The 13531-nt window shown below is 42.9% G+C and overlaps 1 protein-coding gene across 2 annotated transcripts in view; it reads left to right on the top strand.

Moving 5' to 3' along the window:
• Positions 1-1710: 1710 nt before the first annotated feature.
• Positions 1711-13531, top strand: part of GNAI1 (G protein subunit alpha i1) — a 91975-nt gene continuing 80154 nt past the window's right edge. Inside the window, exons 1-2 of one of the 2 annotated variants that reach the window (XM_067042750.1) lie at positions 1711-1846; positions 2348-2516. In XM_067042750.1, coding sequence (XP_066898851.1) covers positions 2399-2516 — 118 coding nt within the window. In that variant the 5' untranslated portion in view covers positions 1711-1846; positions 2348-2398. Of the gene's footprint in view, positions 1847-2032; positions 2517-13531 lie in introns of those variants that run through there. The other variant, XM_059074760.2, reaches the window with a different exon arrangement.

Genomic DNA, 13531 nt, shown 5'->3' with positions numbered 1-13531 from the left:
TGAACATCAGCATTTAGACTGCCAAGAAATACAAAGAGGGTAGGAGGTGATTAAATACAATTTATAGCTTGTTCGTTTTTGTTGGTATATTACAAAAGGCCATAGGAAAAGTTGAGGCAGTTCTTGAAATTGCTGCTCTTAAGCCCAGCAGGTTTGACTATTGCAGGAGAACAGGAAAGGGCATGTCCAATAAGGAGGAAACTGGCAACCTCTGCGAGTCCACAGGCCTTGCTTAGGAGACCCACTCTAAGGCTGTTCTTCCTGTAGCATCAGCTCAGCCTTACCTTCTTGGAAAACTCAAGCCCAGTTTTTACAAATGTTTTTCAGAAAATAAGACTTCCAGATGGTTGCTCTTTGGTTTCCATCGGAGCAATTTCCTAATTTTTGAACACATCAAAGATGTTTTTCTTTGCTACCAACCCGATCTTATAATCAGTCAACATTTCCTGCGATGTCTATAAGGGAAAAGTGTAGTCGTAGAAGTGACAGGGAGAGACCAGACCTTAAACCTATGCTCATTCATACCGTGCTGGGTGAAATGCCTCCCAGGGCCACAGAAGCTATTTCCCCCCAGACCAGGTAGAGCTGGAAGGATGGAGGATGGTCTGGATCAACTCCATCTCACTTCATGGGTGAGGAAGCCAAGGCCTGCAATAAGGAATGACATGCCCAGTGGCTTATGATTTACTAACATGGTCATAAATATTGGTTCAGAACTTGGCCTGGAAGCTTCCATGTCATCCCAGAGGAGGTCAGTTAAGGTGTGGAGGTTTGTTTGTGTGGGTGTGTTGCTTGGTCTTACTTTAAAATATGCTCTTTTTTTAAAGCTTATCCATTTGAAAATATAATTACCCTGGTACTGTAGAGAAAATAAAACGTTTCTATTGTTTCAGTCCTTTAAGGGTTGATTTTGTTTAATGCAAGTAAGAAATATCCGAGAGCAGTCTAGCAGTAGACTTTGATGCCCCTGCGTTTCTGAATTCTCAGTCAATGAAAACACTTAAGCCAGGAATATGTCTGAATCTGTGGCAGGAGGGAATAGGTAGCAGCTGTGAAATCTGCGTAGTATGGAGAGGTTGGGCTAAGTGACGATTATGATCTCTTCTAATGTTAAGTGGCGTTCTTCCAAATACTTTATCAACATGTATCTGTTATTTAAGAAAAAATTTATCGTACTTTTCACACTGCTTTAAAAATTCTATTTCATTTAAAATATAAATATCTCTCCTATATCATTAATATTATTCTATAATAAACTTTTAATGCTGTAGAGTATCCCATCATTTTGGCAATCCCTGGACATTTTGCGGATAATTTTGAAAGTGGGATGAATGGACACAGTATGGAAAAGACTTTCTGAATAAAATTTATGGCACATAAAATTGCATGGATAGGAGAAAAAAAATGCTCTTTGATTCTTTATCTTACATTTTCTCAGGTTTGAGGAAATCCTTCAAAATGTTCTTTGCTTGTGGAAAGGGACGTGAGAGTGGAAGGAAGGAGGGAGGAGAGAAGGGAAAAAGAAAAAAGCGGAAGAAAGTTGACCTCCTATCCTCCCCAGACTTTTCTGTTCCCCACTTTACCCTCTCTGCTTTCTCCACCGTTCCATTCCCGGCCCCAGCTCCCTCTATTTCCCTCACCCTTGAAGGCCAGCTGACACGCGTTTACATTTGGAAAACCCTTGCGCGCCTGCCCGAGCTGGGCATGCTCAAACGCCCAGGACTGGCTTTTTTCGGTTTCCAACTTTGGCAGCTCTCCCACCCGCACCCCTAAGGGGCAGGTCCGAACACATCCCTGGGTCTGAGTAAACGGGAAGAAATTATCACACTCCCGCGGAGGAAGCAAGGTAGGGGAGCTCGCCGCGACGTTCGGCCTTCCGGGGGCGCTCCCCAACGGTGCGCGCGGTGGCCGGCTCTCGGGCTGTGGGGCGCCAGCGTCCGCGGCAGCGTGGGCGCGCGCACCCGTCCGAGGGGGTGATGTCCGAGGGCTCGTGCTCGGGCGCGCGCTCTGGGAGTGGTCGCGGGGCGGCGGGAGGGGCGAGCAGGGGCGGGGCCGCGGCGGCGCGCGGACGCCGAGCAGCGCCGGGCTTCTAGAGGTTGCGGCGCGGCCACCAGCAGGAGGCCACCGGTAGCTGTACCCAAGAGCCTGGAAACCCAAGACTTCGGGGCCGCGGAGGGAGGCGAGGCGCGGAGCCCGGCCGTAGGCAAGAGCCGCACGGTGCTGCTAGCTCCTTTGCAGACAGCGCTTCCCTAGGTCCGTTTCGGAAGTGGGTGGGGGTGGCGTGGCCGGCGTCGGGAGGAATTCGAACGCCCGCATCCAGGAAGAAAGAATTCACCTGTGTTTCGAGGCAGCGCGCCGGACTTGAAGGGAGCGGCGGCCGGCTCTTGCTCCTGGCACAATGGGCTGTACGCTGAGCGCCGAGGACAAGGCGGCGGTGGAGCGGAGTAAGATGATCGACCGGAACCTCCGCGAGGATGGCGAGAAGGCGGCGCGCGAGGTCAAGCTGCTGCTGCTCGGTAAAGGGCGGCCGGGCCGGGTTGGCGGGCGGGGGCCCCCGGCGGGCCTGGGGCCAGGGTCTGGCGGGTGTGCTGGGCGCGGGCTCCTCGGCTTTGAGAAGCCCGGAGGGGACGTGCCAAAGCGGCTGAGGGCGCGTCTTGCAGCGCCCGAGGATGCTTTCGGAGCGCGAGCTTGTGCGGCGCGGCGCAGAGCCGAGGCGGGTGCCCCTCTCCCCGGTCCCCTTCCTCTCTGTTCCCTTGGCCGTGGGGGAACTCGCCCGCGGCGGTGCAGGGGCTTCACTCCCGTGCCTCGGTGTGAATCCCGCCAGGAGCCGAGGAGCGGATCGCGAGGAACCCCTTTTCTCTGAAGTTAGCTTTGTGAAGATGAAAGGGCACTGGCTACAGGGAAATAGAAGCACATCCCACCCTCCACCCCTCCCCCGCGCGAAAACCCTTCCTACAAGGTGTCGTATCGCGGTTGTGGTTTTCTCATGTCACGAGTGCCACGTTTTGTGAAATCACTGCACCTTTTGTGGGGTCTCCGTAGGGTTGAATTGTGTCTTTCTGTTGAACTTCCTGTGGCGACTCAGTAAGCGTTAGGGGAGCACTGATTATATTTATCTTGCGTAAGGAAGTAGGCTATGCTGGACGCTGGTTTTTTATTACGGTGGGGACATGGAAACCATCAAAGTTAGGTAACACTGGCTTCAGAAAGATACTCGAGCAGTGAAAACCGATGTGAAAGGTGTGAGTGGGTCACATTGGACAACAAGATTCTCTTCTCTGCTGCCACGGCTTCAGATGAATGAGATTTGCCAGGTACACGCAAGGCTCTTATTTGTTTAGTATTGTTCTCCTGGTGAAACGCTCTGTGGAGGTCTTTTGCAGTTTGAAGGGAGGGAACGTAAAAAGACTAAGCCAGGATTTTGATTAAGGGATGCATTAGGAAAATACTCGCAGCTTAAGATTTGTTGATGTGTGAGTTAGGGTTTTCTTTTGTTTGCATCCCCGTACCCCCCCAAACACACACCCTGTAGGCAGTGAAGTAGGTGAAAGATCTCTCAGAATCATCATTTGCACTCCCAGCGACTGCTTTTATTTTTGTAACAGTTACAATAAAACAGAAATACTATCGCACAAACCTGTTTTCGGTAAGCTTCCGTTTCACTGATTTAATGACTGCAGGAAAAATGGTGGGTTTTTTCTCCATTACTAGTAGGCTTAGAAGCAGCAAACTTGGCATGACTAAAAGTAATAATGATCTGAGTCATTCTGCAAGTAACTGTGAAATAACTTTGCATTTTAAAGACCTGGTGGTTTTCTGCACCCCCGCGCCCCAACGTAAATCTTTCTCAGTTAATACTGTTTACTTAGGTTTTTACATTAATGAGGAATATTGTCTTTTGAGGAAGTCAGTGTATTTTAGTGTATTGAGCACAGAAGAGACACACCTTTGTATGGAAACGTGTAGGTCCTCCTCTTTCGAATTCAATGTGCTTGCGACAAAAATGGAAAAAGGTTTGAGAAGTTCTTTTCCTGCAGTTCCTGCACTCCTGCTCTGTTATATTATTTCAGTGTATTGTGTGACTCTTGAGTTTGAGTCAGCCATCCACCATGTTTAAAGCATTGGAAAATGAGTCCTCTGGTGTTGTTTTATGCTTTAAATAGATGTCTGTTAGAGAGAGATGGGCTAGGATCAAGGTCCGACAAGTTGGCTTTTGCTTATATTCAGAAGAGATCAGTGTTTCTCAGCTTCAGCACAGTTGACGTTTCGGGTGGAATAATTCTTTGTTGTGCAGGCTTCTTGTGCATTGTAGGATGTTAAGCAGAATCTTTGGCACCCACCTTTTAGATAGCAGCCCCCCTCCACTCGTGACCCAGAAAAGTCTCCAGATATCCCCCAAACATCCCCTGGGGGCAAAATTTAATCTTGGCTGAGAATCACTCTTTTAGACTAACAATTAAATATACTTCAATGTGTAACATAGAACCCAGAGTTGCATCTCTACCACGAACTATAGTGAGAGAGCCTGAGAAAAGTGTAGCGGAGTTGCGATTTTCAGAAGTTAGGGAATTTTTGTTTCTCCATACCAGTAACATTAGAAAGCTTTCACAATGATTTAAAAATCTTTAGGTAACTGAATTTCTTTAGCTCTCTTTTCTGGCTTTAGTCTCTTGCTGTTCCCTACACCTTTTCTCTGTAGAAATCCCCGTCACAGGATCCCTGTCTTGTTGGCCCAGCACTCCTCTTCTTTGTCTGTCTTACTCCCATTCTGTTCTACCCTTTTGCCCAGAGTTCCAGCATTCTAGTTCCTATAAACAGAATGTTGGCTTATTCTTGGAATGTTTGAAAACATTTTTCTTTTTCCTAGTTTGACTTTAGCAGTGGAGGGTTGACCTTTGGTTCCTTTTTGGATGTTTAAAGTTATACGTGTAAGGAGCTCAGTGAAATCAGTCCATGTAAAACACGGCAACTGAATCAGTTAGAAATGTGAAATGGTCTCTAGGTAACCTATAACCAGTGTCAATTCTGTTTACATCAGATTTTCCTCCTCTTCACTTACTTTGTTTTTCTAATCAAATGATTTTTTTTTTCATTTAAGGTATACAGCACATTTAAGATGGTATAGTAAATAGTTCATTGTATTTCATTTTTCTTAAGGCATGTGTTGTCATTTTAGATATTTGGGTTGAGAGATTCGGGTATAAGACACATACAAAGATTTGGGCACTGGATGTCTATTTTATACATGTATGTGTATATATACTATGTGTATATATATATATATATATATATATATAGTGTGTGTATATATATATATATATATAGTTGTTTCTTTTTTAAACGCAGAGGTATTTCACCATCCTTATTAGGAGCAGTGAATTAGGCCTTAAAAAAAAAGAGGACCTAGTCTAATCCTTGACCTAAAGGAAATCAGGTCAGGGTTTGAGTGGTTCTAAAGATTTAGCTTTCAGGCTTTAGTATTAGAATAATAATCCTAAATAATGAAACTTATTTTAATAATTAAAGTTTTCTTTCCATTGTATATGGCTGATTGTCTCAAGGGAAAACATCATTCATTGTTATATCTTTGAGGATGTTACAGCTTATCCTTTTAAGGGTATAGCATTAGGCCTAGGTTGTTTCAGTGACTACATTGTACATATGGTTACTTATTAAATATCTTATGGTAATTTTCAAAGATATATGAGGGTAGAGTATATACAAGTAAAATTTTTATGAATTAATTGTTCTTAAATTATTTCAATCTGGAATTTTCTTTTTTAATTTTTGAAATTTATTTAATTAATTTATTTCTCTAGTTGCTGCAAACAGGGGCTACTCTTCGTCGTGGCTCACAGGCTTCTCATTGCAGTGGCTTCTCTTGTTGCAGAGCACGGGCTCTAGGTGTGCGGGCTTCAGTGGTTGTGGCAAGCGGGTTCTGTAGTTGTGGCACACGGGCTTAGGTACTCCGCGGCATGTGGGATCTTCCCGGGCCGGGGCTCAAACCCGTGTCCCCTGCATTGGCAGGCGGATTCTTAACCACTGCGCCACCAGGGAAGTCCCTTCACTTTGAAGTTTTGAGCTTGTATTCTCCTTCACTCCTCCCATTATCCTTCCCTCCTCCCATTAGCCTTCCCTCCACTGAACTCATCCCCACAAACAAACAAACAAACACAAATCCATACCCTTTATCTCTTTAACTTCTTAAAATGAGGTGAGGGACTGGATCTCTTCTGCTTGGTAAATATTTTTACATTGCTACCACCCACTAGCTGTTTGAGAAACCAAACCGTTCATCTTTTTGGCTTTCTTTAAACTTGCCCTGTGACTTTCCTAGTTGAGAAATTCTGGCATTGCAGAACTTTTAATTTTGCATTGCTTCAGCCGTTTCCTTAGAGTTGGCTCAGGATCTTAGATGTCAGAAAGCCCCTTTCCTTAGTGAGTGAATGGATATGGTATTTCTACAGGGGTTATGTGCTTCTCTCTCCCTCACCTACTTTGTATTAGCAATTACTTTACTAGAAGCCACAGGTGGTGTTAACATATGTTTTGAAAGTGCTGATTTTTCTGTATCTTTTGTTTTTCCTTCTCACTTTTATAGTCCAAGTTCTCCTCTCCTCTGGCAGCCTAGTTCCAGTAGACTTTCCTGCTTCCGGTGTTTGCCTCTAGCCTGCAGCAGGTATCATGCTAAACGCCTTGCTTGGTAAACCATTCTTGACTTCTCCATTGCCTGCAGAATAAAAACTTTCTTCTAGACCTGGCTTCCCTCTAGCCTCATACTCTTTTCCTCAGGGCCCCGTTCTTCTCCAAACAGGAATAGTCGGCATATGGCAGAGCACATTTGCACTCTGGTTTCTAGTGTGATTTAGTTTTATGCCCCGCCTGCTTCGCCCACTAGTGTGAGACTTCAGGGGCAGGATCTTTGTAGGTCATCATAACAACCCTTTCCTTTTGTCATGAGCATATTTAGTTCTTAATTATGTTAATATCTTGTGTAGGATTAGGATTTACCTAGAATATAAACCTTATACTTTGCCATTTCCAGTATTGATAGGAATGTAAACAAAAAGGGAACAGTAAAAGTAAATGACAACCAAAGTAAGCGCACGGTATCTAAAAGTAAGTTGTTTGGTTTAAGAATTTTTTTCATATTTATAAGAACTTTTCACAGTCGTTATATTTATTTGACAGGTTAGATAAATTCAAGAAAATGACAATGGATATTCATTGGAGGACGGTCTTCTATGTTGTTATAGTGTTATAGTGTAGTGTTAGTCCTTAAAATAATTTCTTTTGGTAAGGATAGGTCTCAGGTTTTTTTACTCTTTATTTTTGGCCTCTTAGCTATAAAGAGCATGAATCTTGTTAACTTATCAATGATAGGAAATACAATACCTATATTATAGGATTTAGTCGAAGATGTTATTTAAACCTGAAAAAGATCACTGTAATTTTTAAGACAAAAATTGTGTATCCAACCACAATCTTAATTTGTATTTTCTTATGCATTTCTCTCTGTCTTGGAAAATTCAAGATACCACAGATTCACATGGGAGGACCTGATGTATCTGTCACATTTCTAGGACGCATAAATTTCTTGGTCACATGTTCAGGCACGCAGTTACCCAATGTCTGACTTCCCGGAGTGTGTGACATTGGTGAAGCTCAGATCTCAGATGGCATTTGAGTTGAATGAGCTAAGGTCAACTGCACCTAATCTTGTAGCGCTTAGGCTGCTTTCTGTCATAATTTGTTAAATACTAATTAAAAACTTTAACAGAAATAGGGTTTAAAATCTTAACAGAAATGGGGCAAAAATAATTTTAAAACGAATGTTCATTACCATAACTTAGTGGCTTAAAACAATGCACAATTTATTAACTTCACATTTCTGTAGGTCAGAAGGTTACACCAAGCTAAAATTAAGGTGTCAGCCGGGCCGCTTTTCTTTTGCTGGTTGTAGAAGAGAATCCGTATATTTGCTTTTTCCAACCTCTGTCTAGAGCAGCGGTCCCCCACCTCTTTGGAACCAGGGAGCGGTTTTGTGGAAGACAGTTTTTCCACGGGCGTGGCGGGGGGGGGGGAGGTGATTCCAGCGGTAACGTGAGCAGTGGGGAGCAGCACGTGAAGCTTCACTCGTTTGCCTGCCGCTCACCTCCTGCTGTGCGGCCAGGTTCCTGACAGGCCTCAGACGGCTCTCGGTCTGTGGCCTGGGGGTTGGGGACCCCTGGTCTAGAGGCTACCTGCTTTCATTGGCTCCTGGCCTCTTCTTCATCTTCAAAGCTAGCAATGGCTAGTGGCGTCTTTCTCATGTAGCATTACTCTCCTGTCTCCCTCCTTCACTTCCAAGGGCCTTTGTCATTACATTGGGCACACCCAGATAATCCAGGATAACAGACTCATTTCAGGATCCTTATCTTAATCACATCCGGCACAGTTCCTTTGCCATGTAGGATAACATGCCCACAGGTTCCAGGGACTGGGGGCATGGGTGTCTTTGGGTGCTATTATTCTGTCTGCCCTCCGGCTCCCAAAGATTCATGTCCACCCCACATGCAAAATGCACTTATCCTGTCCCAACATCTCCCAAAGCCTCAACCCCTTACAGCATCAACTCAACATCCAAAATCTCATCCAGATCTCAGAATCTAACTCTGGTATGGGTGAGATTCTCCATATAATCCATACTGGGACCAAAGTGTTTTCTCTCTGTGAACCTGTGAAGCTAGAAAACACATTACCTGCTCCTAGAATACAGCAGGAGGGCACAATGATAGAGCAGGCATAGGATACCAGTTATAGGCACTCTCGTTCAGAAAGGGAGAAAGTGGAAAGAAAAAGAAGTGAGTATTCAGTCCCATGCACTTTCCAAACTGCTTTTGGTTTCAAGGCCTACAAATAATCTTGGTGACTCTGCTTGACTTTCTGGCCTCTGAACTCTGCCCTTCAAGTCATCCTTCCTTTTCAATCAAAGGTAGCACACGTTTGCAGCGGAGTTATATTATCAGCCTCTTTAGATGCCTGTATGATGGTGATCTGACAGCATTCTTTAATTTTGTACCTTTTTTTTTGCATTTTATTTTATTTTTTATACAGCAGGTTTTTTATTAGTTATCTATTTTATACATATTAGTGTATATATGTCTATCCCAATCTCCCAATTCATCCCACCACCACCACCGCATTATGTACTCTTTTAATTTATCTTTTCCTCTCCCATTTTACTATAACTGGTAAGAAAACAGGTCACAGCTTCAACAATTTGCTTGGAAATCTCCTTGTCTAAATATTCAAATTTATAGTTTACAAGTTCTGCTTTCCACATAACTGCCGGACATAATTCACTTATGCTTTGCCACAAAATAACAAGGATCCTGTTTCCTCTAGTTTCTAATAATATGTTCCTCCTTTCCATCCAAGTCCTCACCAGCAGCACATGTAAAGTCCACATATCTATCAACAGTCTGTTCATGACCGTATTTAGTTTTCTCTACCACGTTCCTCACTTTCTTTTGAGCTCTCACCAGGGGAGCCGTTAACATCTGTGTTTTTAACAGCGTGTCAAGGCAATCTAGGCTTTTTCTATCATGGTCCTCAAAATTCTTTCAGCTTCTCCCCATTGCCTAATTCTAAAGCCATTTCCACGTTTTTAGTGTTTGTTGTGGCAACACCCTACTTCCAGATATCCTCATTGATACCTCATGTATAACTTTAGGGAATGCATAATGATGGTAATTTTATATTCTTTGGTCCCTTATAATTTATGTGACTGTTATGGAAATAGCAAAACCACCAGTTTCTGGTGTTTCTTATTGAACTCATGGTTATTTCACTTGAGGATTAGTGTGAACGAATAAGACTTTCCTTTGTTTGCCTCCTCTTCAGTGAAGTTTTTCCTGACCATCCAGTCTAAATTAGTCTTCTTTGCTCTGCCTTCCAAATTAGTCCGTTTTGAAATCATCTTGTGCGTTTACTTTTTTATTGTCTGTTGCATCTCTCCATGGGAATTGGCTCATCAGAGCACGAATCCTGTCCAACTTGTTTATCACCTAATGAGGTGGCACGTACTAGTCTTTTCATAAATGTTAATTAAATGAGTGACTAGTTAAATGATTCATTTTGAGTAATAGTCTTTTTTTTTTAATTTTGTTTTTTTAAATTTATTTAATTTATGTTTATTTTTGGCTGCATTGGCTCTTGGCTGCTGTGTGCAGGCTTTCTCTAGTTGCAGAGAGCAGGGGCTATTCTTCATTGCATTGTGCGGGCTTCTCATGGCGGTGGCTTCTCTTGTTGCGGAGCACGGGCTTCAGGCACACGGGCCTCAGTAGTTGTGGCACGCAGGCTCAGTAGTTGTGGCTCGTGGGCTCTAGAGCACAGGCTCAGTAGTTGTGGTGCACGGGCTTAGTTGTTCCGCAGCATGTGGGTTCTTCCCGGATCAGGGCTTGAACCCATGTCCCCTGCATTGGCAGGCAGACTCTTAACCACTGTGCCACCAGGGAAGCCCCTTGAGTAATAGTCTTTTAAAGGGGAAAAAGTTGATACATTTTCCTTGTGCTTTGGGTAATTTTAGTAAATTTAGGCCCATTGTATCCCCATTTATATGTTTCTTAGCTTGCTACTTAGAGTAACTAAAGCCTACCACATTATTCCTAACAGTTCTGAAAAATAAAATTAATTTGGAGGACCAAATTCTTGTTGCATGATCAGAAAAATATTTTGACTCTTGGTAAATTAAGTGGTGGAGTGAAATGTGATTTTTATATTTGTATATTCTGAACACATTGTTTTTAACAGGATTGTTACATTGCTACTCCACATGTTATTTGAATGCTTTGTTGTTTTGAATGCTTTCTTAATAACAAGGCATTAAATATATTCTCACAACCGTATCTGTCCTACAGGATGATGAGATTATGTTTAACTCTGGGTTTCGGGAGCCAGCAGGGCACTCAAAACTCACCATGGTCTGTTTACGTCTTGCCTGTCCTTTTTTAAAAAAATAAATTTATTTATTTATATTTTTGGCTATACTGGGTCTTTGTTGCTGCGCGTGGGCTTTTCGAGTTGTAGCAAGCCAGGGCTACTGTTCATTGCGGTATGTGGGCTTCTCATTGTGGTGGCTTCTCTTGTCGCGGAGCACGGGCTCTAGGCGTGCGGGCTTCAGTAGTTGTAGCACGTGGGCTTCAGAAGTTGTGGCGTGCAGGCTCAGTAGTTCTGGCGCATGGGCTTAGTTGCTCCATGGCATGTGGAATCTTCCCGGACCAGGGCTCGAACCTGTGTCCCCTGCATTGGCAGGCGGATTCTTAACCACTGCCCCACCAGGGAGGTCCTTGCCTGTCCTTGTGTGGTGAGAATTGTCATTGATGGCATTTGTAAAGTGTCTTGCATGTTTTTGGTATCCAGTTATGCCTTAAGTTTACTAAATCCTTAGGAGAATTTACAGTCTACTTAGGGAAAGAAAATGTGTACATAAAGATAACTACTTATCAGGGAAAATGGGGAAGAAGTGGTATAAACAGATACCCGGGGACATGCACTTTAATATGGGAGTGTGCATTGTTGATCTTGCGGGATGAGGGTGTAGATAGCATGCCTCTCAGAAATTACAGCAGTTAAGGATCTGGCCATTGCCTTCATGTATTTCTCTCTCTCTTTTTTTTTTTTTTGGCTGTGCCTCACGGCATGCGGGATCTTAGCTCCCCGACCAGGGATCCAACCCACACCTCCTGCAGTGGGAGAGTGGAGTCTTAACCACTGGACCACCAGGGAAACCCCTTCATGTATTTCTGAGCAGACTTTTGGATTCTGATTGGCTGTAGGCTCTGTATTATACAGAAACCTGCAATCTAGAGGAGATTTTGACATCTATAGTTTAGTTTTCTTTCTTTTTCCATGTATAAGGAACTTGGGCTGTAAAATGTTTTCCTTAAGACCTTGGGCAAGTTATCCAGTTCTTTAAGACTCAGTTTTCTATAAATTCCAGATGATAAATGTACCTACCCTATAGGGCTGGGGACAAGGTAAGCTAATGCATCTACAGTACTTAGAGCAGTTGTACATGGCACAAGTTTTTATTTGGTCCATACTGGGACCAAATTTCTTTCTCTCTGTGAACCTGTGAAGCTAGAAAACACATTACCTGCCCCTAGAATACAGTAGGAGGGCACATTATAAATATTTTAGAGACTCTCTGCGATTATAAATATTATTATATATTTTAGATATTTTATTATAAATATTTTAGAGACTTTGCGATCAGCCCTCCCTCCCTGCCTCCTTGTGGATAGATCCATTTATGGTCATAGACATTAAATCCTTTTGTTGGCTCTTCTTAGCAGAGGGTGTGCACATAGCAAAGATTTCAAGAAGTATAAAATCAATTGTAATTACTAGTTTCTGACCCCACCACAGCTTCCTTCTGGGGCTTGGATTTCTGTTAACAGACTCCCCACTGGGAGTAGCCCAGGTAAATATCTGTGCTAGGTTAGGAATTCTATAGACATGAATTTTGAGTAATTAGAAAACTTTACAAATGATTTTAAAGTAATTTCTCTCCATTTTATTACCCATTTTTAGAATAAATGCAGTAATTTCCTGTAAACTTTACTTTTATCTTTCTTGAAAATAAAACACAGCTGTTAATATAAATTACGAAACATTGAGTTGACTCAAATAAATGTGCCATTTATCAGGGGAGTTTATGATTATTTCCTACAAATTTTAAAACTTTTCTGAAACTCCCTGTACTGATAACTCAAAGAGATTACTAATAAAACTCCAGAATTACAATGAATTTACTTTTTTTTTTTTTTTTTTTTTGCGGTATGCGGGCCTCTCACTGTTGTGGCCTCTCCCATTGCGGAGCACAGGCTCCGGACGCGCAGGCTCAGCGGCCATGGCTCACGGGCTCAGTTGCTTCGCGGCATGTGGGATCTTCCCGGACCAGGGCACGAACCCGTGTCTCCTGCATCGGCAGGCGGATTCTCAACCGCTGCGCCACCAGGGAAGCCCTGAATTTACTTTTAAAAGAGGAGCAACATCTCTTGAAAAGTGTTTGTAACCTTGAAATAGAAACAAGCATTGAATCTGTGACAGTATTTATGCCTTTTAATAATTTTTCAAAGGAGTCACTTAAGACTTAGCCTTGAATTACCTGAATTCCTCTGTTTACCTTGTCTTTCTAAGGTACCCTCCAGATTCTTTTTTTTTTTTTTTCCTGTTAATATACTTATCTAATGTACATTATATTTTTTCTTGTTTGGGCACATGCCTTTTATTTGATAGCCTTTCATGTATTTAAGAAGCATGCAGCCTGTAAGGAAACCACATTTAAGATTAATATAATATAATAGGAGTTAGAAGAAAACTGCCTTCTGATCGGTAGTTCTGAAGCTAATCTTTTGAAGCATAACATTTCTATGCAGTTTGAAAATTGATCCACTGAGTTTTCACAAACTGAGCACATCAATGTCATCAGCAACCAGATCAAGACATGCCTGCAAGAGATGTGTTGTGACAGTACAAAGCGGTG

The sequence above is a fragment of the Kogia breviceps genome, chromosome 9 (assembly GCF_026419965.1).
Source record: "Kogia breviceps isolate mKogBre1 chromosome 9, mKogBre1 haplotype 1, whole genome shotgun sequence".
Taxonomy (NCBI): domain Eukaryota; kingdom Metazoa; phylum Chordata; class Mammalia; order Artiodactyla; family Physeteridae; genus Kogia; species Kogia breviceps.
Note: the sequence above shows the minus strand (reverse complement) of the source record. Positions and strands in the feature narration are given on the sequence as shown.